Consider the following 5255-nt stretch of genomic DNA (forward strand, 5'->3'; position numbering starts at 1 on the left):
AGCAGTTGCATTTCTTTCCCTGTAGATGTGAGAAACAGTGATCTGGTCAAAATGTGTTTTTAAAAAAACAATTTCTTCCAAGATGTGTTTCAAAGAATATGCATGACAGATAGTTTTATTATTTGCCCAATCAATCACAATCTTTGAGTCCCCAAATATTTGTATTTGTCGACAGTTTTTGGATAGAGCAAAGTAGAGAAGATGTCTCAGTGTAATAAGCTCAGCATGGTTGTTGGTACCCGGGCCGAGTCCCATTCTCAAGTGAAAGAAGTGTGATTCTATTAGATGAAATAATATACCCCCCCCCACATCCTTGTAATGGTGCTGCCCCATCGAAATATGCCCAAGGCATATCCCTGTTGATATTTTCAGGCAAAATGTTCCTGGGTGTGTTAATTTTATTTTCAAAAGGGATTTCCATGTATGCCGCGCAGATGGATGGCGGAAGTAGTTGCCAATTGACCCTGTAATCTTCAAAGATTATGGCATTACGCCTGTTCCAAATGAACCAGGACACAACAGGCGGTAGGTTCCTGGCCTTTTCGGAAGCCACCGCAGTCCACCACTGATCCCAGGCTGTGGGTATATCTGCACCATGCCAAACTGTGGTTATGTTGAGGGCCTGTGTGACCTGATACCATAAGTCCTTTGTAACCTCGCAGGTGAGGAATAGGTGGGGTGTTGTCTCCTCCTCTTTTCTGCAGAGTACACACCAAGTTGGTCCAGCGAAAGCCCGTTTTCTGAGAATGGCGCCTGTAGGTAACTTGTCTGCAATAATATTCCACATTAGAAGCCTGGCCCTAGGCTGTGCTTGTAGTTGCCAGATATCATTCCACCAGTTTTTTTGTATGTCTGGTTTCTTAGCTTCGATAAGCTTTAAGTAGCCAAGCTTTGGTGCATAAATACCAGATTTGGCAGGTGCCCATATTAGTTCATCTTCCTCCTCATGAAGCTTGATGTGTGATTCGGTAAGTGCCTGAATGTATCCTTTCCAATATTCAGTCCATTCAGCTGACAGATGCCATTGACGATCCGTGACCCATGCCTATGTGAAGATAGTTGATTGTTGTAGATCTCCAATCTGTGCCAGATATTTTATGCCCCTGTTGTTGAGATGACGGATCAATCCTTCCGGCAGTAAGTGTGCGTTCCCTGAACCAAGCCAAGGATCTAAGCCAATACGGACCTATGCACCATTGCCAATTTTCCATAGCAGGTTATCTCGGATGAGTGGCATAGCTTTGAGTGTGGCCCTCCAGATCGCGGATATGCCCTAGTGGTTCCAAGTGGGTCTGCGAAGCCATTCAATGATATTAGAGGGCCAAATATATTTTTGGTGTATTACTTCTGCCCATAAACTGTCCATCTTGAGGAGTGACCAACCCTGTTTCGCTGTTAACGCTTGTGCAAATTCTGAGAGAGATTTTAGACCCCACCCTCCCCATCTCTTTGGCATGGAAACCAGGGCCCATCTTGTCCAAGCAAAAATCTTTCCCTTTTTATTGCCATTCCACAGGAACCTGTTGCAGATTTGTTGAATTTTTTGAAGGATGCCTTTTGGAATCCATGTGAGGGACATCCAGTAGACTGGGGTAGCCTCAAGTACAGATTTGATCAACAGTAGTCTACCAGCTTTTGACAGTAGTCGATGTTGCCAGCAGATGATCCTTTTTTCAATTTTGTTTATGAGCCATGACCAGTGTTCAGATTTATATCCATCCGGCCTTAATATGAATCCAAGGTATTTGATGCCCTCCAGCATGTTACTTTCCAAGAAGGGGAAGTATTGGGTCGCCATCTGAGATTCCTGATATGTGCATCTCATCATGGATCTGGTGGATTTCTCCCTGTTGATCTCCATGCCCATGGCTTTACAGAAGAGTTGTAGAATATCATTCAGTGCGATGATGTCTCGGACACTTCCATTGAGAAAGATTAAGATATCGTCAACAAACAGTAGATGGGTAAGAGAGTACTGTTCAGTGATTTTGAGACCGCTGAAGTCTCCATTCCTTTTTGCAGCAGCAATGAGCCTACTCAGTCCCTCCATAACAATAAGGAAGAGTAGTGGGGAAAGAGGACATCCTTGCCTGATACCCCTGTTGATATTAAAATGAGCAGAGGCTGCACCATTAATAAGGATGGCAAAGGAGACAGTAGATATACATCCCATAATCCAGTTTATGAGCGTATGGGGGAATCCCAAATGGGTAAGAATCATCTTAAGGTAGAGCCAATTTACCTTGTCAAAAGCCTTTGCAAGATCGATCTTTAGTGAAATACCTTTGAGGTTCTTCAACTTGATGGAGTGTAAAGCTTCCTGGGCTGTGCCTATGGCCTCTTGGATGTGGTGATTTTGGAGAAAGGCAAATTGTTCTGCAGATATATGTGTGGACAGAATAGGTTTAATGCGGTTGGCAATGATTTTATAGAGGCAATTACAGAGAGAGATAGGGCGAAAATCATTGAAGGATGTAGGGTCATCAGATTTGGGGATCAAGGCAATGAAGGTCTGGTTCATAGGCGGATGTATGTGCCCAGTGATCCTGCTCTCCTCAATGACTTCCAATAAGTCCTCGCCCAGCAGGTCATAAAAAGCCAGGTAAAACTCCACTGGCCAGCCATCTGGCCCCGGACTCTTATCTTTCTTAAACCATTTGAGGGTACTTTCTAGCTCCTGTATAGTTATCGGTTGACTGAGGTCTTCAATGTCCTCCTGTCCAACGAACCGAGGAAACTTTCCTGCAAGACTGATGATGTCTGGTAGATTGACAACATTCGGCGCCGTGAATAGTCGCTTGAAGTGTGTTACCCCCAGACTAGCAAGTTGCTGGTGAGTGGTAGCCCAACCATCTGGTTCCCTTGGTAGCTTCCAAATGGTATTTGATGCCTTTCTTCCATTGGCAATGTTGTGAAAGTATTTAGTATTACTGTCCCCAGCTTTGAGCCAAATGGCTCTGCTTTTGAGTCTCCATAGCTCCTCCTTTTCTTGTAATATCTTCGATTTTTTCCCAAGTAACTGGCTTAGTAATGTTTTTTGAATCATCGGATTGATAGCCAGCCCCCCTCTCATCAGTCAATAGAGCTATCTGTTCTTCAGTATCCTTCAGTATCTGTTCATCTCTGTTCCGCTTTGATCTCGCCCAGGTCTCAGTCATTGCTTGGAGCTTCTTTAGTCTACCACAGAAATCCATCGCTTTCCTCTGTTCCCTCAGCGGGGGATGAGATGCCCAGAAATCCGTGACCAGCTTGATGAATTCCGGCTCTTGGAGAAATCTAGCAAAGAATTTAAAGGGGGAGCGCGGCTTTGATTTTTTGTCACTGATCTGAAGTAGAATCGGGTGATGATCTGATAGACCCCCAGTGCTGACCCATTGTCTGTATAAAGGGAACAATTGAATCAATTCCTCATGCATCATAAATCTGTCTAAACGCCGCCCCAGAGCAGCCTCTCCTGTGCGCTGGTTGTGCCAAGTAGGAAGCTTCTTGTTCATGGGGATATCCACAAGATGATGTGCATCTAATAACATGTTCATTTGATCCGTGATAGGGTCGCATTGTGCATGTTGACCCCAGGATTCTCCAGCCCCCAATGAGAAGTTGAAATCGCCCCCAATCACTGTATTCTGAGTGATATGATTGCCATTTAGGAAATTTTTCCAAAATGGGAGTCTATTCTGATTAGGCCCGTAAATATTAATAATTCTGATGGGGATGCCCAAGTCATCCATGAATATGTCCATGCCGAGAAATCCACTACCCCCCTAAACAGAGAGTGCCCTGCTTTTTCTGGGGTTTATTCCAATGAGAAGTCCGCCAGATCGACCACACGCATCCAATCCATGTAAAACCCAGCCAGGGAGCATAGCTTGTAGACTTCGCACCGCCACCTCGGATGTGCAAAGTGTTTCCTGAAGGAAAATGATATCGCATCTAGATTCATGCAAGAGTCTTTTCAGAGCCAGTCGTTTTTTGGGGTTGGCTAGTCCCCTGCAATTGTAGGAGAGCCAGATCATGGGGAACCACAGGTCAGGGGCTCAATAGCTCTAAGTGCCCGTTCAATAGTAAAATGTCGCCCCATGGCAACGTCCGCAACAGCATTTAGTTTTGCTGAAGAGATATTAGATGGTCTGCCTCGCTTTTGCTTGCGATGGCGACCAGGGGATGATCCCAGGCCCAGAATTCTGGAACGTGCTCGGGGCCTCAGATGATAGTGATGTGAACCGGATCCGACCGGAGAGGAGGGGGAATCAGGACAGCCCAATACCAGGTTGTGTGAGGGAGGAGTGGTAGAGAAAGTCGGTGGAGGTGGAGCAATGGTGCAAAGGATGGAGGGAAGGGGGACATTTTCAGAGAGGGAGGTCCGCAAAGAAGAGTATACAAAAGATTGCATATCATCAGAAAAAAAGTGAGTACAGTGGGGAGTGGAAGCATTACCCGGATGAGAAGGTGCATCCTCCGCAGTCTTAGGTGCAGCCTCCGCAGTCTTGGAGCGAGTATGCGGCGGCCCTGGTGTAGATGAAGCCTTCCTTCGAGCGTTCTTTTTGGCACTATCACCCGCCTTCTTGGATGGAGTCTCCTGTTGAGTCTGCGCCCCTTCCGTAGGAATATTAGCTCCTGCATTTTGTTCCACTGTGGTCTGCTGATGTGGTCCTTTGGTGTCCTCAGAAGTCACCCCCGAATTCAGTGGAAAATCCTTATAGAGATGGCCAATTTTATGGCATCTTCGACAGCGGAAGGGAACGCCTTCGTAGTCTAGTAGTTGTTTGCGTGAGACATGGCTGTGGTGCAGGGTGATTTTTTCCTCTAAACCCGGTCTTGTTGGAAATAATACTGAGAGGGGGGGTGAATCAGTATTATCTGATTAATCAAACTTTTTAAATGCTCAGAAACATATACGCTACTTCAGTTAAGTGAACCAGCGTGTACACGCTACTGTGACGAAGTAAAACAGCGTATAGGAAGAAAACTCACAATTTAGTTAGCTTATTCTTCAATTAAGTGCATCAGGACATTATTCATCACATTAACAGTAAACATGTGCAGTAAAACAGAATAGATAAAAAGCCACACACATGAACACCAAGATATAAGGTGGAAACCCAATGTGGGTGAAAACCACCTGCTGCAAGTTGTCTCTATCTTTCTTTAATATGAAACTTCAGTTTACACTCTTTTGTACTGGTGCAGCCTTATACCAGTACGCAGGCTACAACCTGCAGAAGGCTTCAACCTTCTCTCGTTCTCCAAACTTC

General features: G+C 45.3%; 1 protein-coding gene across 1 annotated transcript; it reads right to left on the reverse strand.

Moving 5' to 3' along the window:
* Window positions 1–220: 220 nt before the first annotated feature.
* Window positions 221–2050, reverse strand: LOC149218352 (uncharacterized). The gene is made up of 2 exons (XM_089386539.1): window positions 1346–2050; window positions 221–1045 (listed from the first exon to the last, which is right to left on the reverse strand). Exons 1-2 carry the CDS (start codon window positions 2048–2050, stop codon window positions 221–223), a joined length of 1530 nt encoding a protein of 509 aa, XP_089242665.1.
* Between the last annotated feature and the right edge of the window lie 3205 nt (window positions 2051–5255).

Source organism: Pinus tabuliformis, chromosome Q, assembly GCF_031772625.1.
Source record: "Pinus tabuliformis cultivar Carrire ecotype Pingquan chromosome Q, CPIR1, whole genome shotgun sequence".
Taxonomy (NCBI): Eukaryota; Viridiplantae; Streptophyta; class Pinopsida; order Pinales; family Pinaceae; genus Pinus; species Pinus tabuliformis.

What these genes read in the sequence shown, in the direction of transcription:
- LOC149218352 (XM_089386539.1), bottom strand. Translation starts at nt 2,050, where the DNA reads ATGGAGGGACTGAGTAGGCTCATTGCTGCTGCAAAAAGGAATGGAGAC. An exon ending in TGGACAGTTTATGGGCAGAA is followed by an intron (nt 1,046 to 1,345) that starts GTAATACACCAA and finishes ATCTTCACATAG; the next exon opens with GCATGGGTCACGGATCGTCA.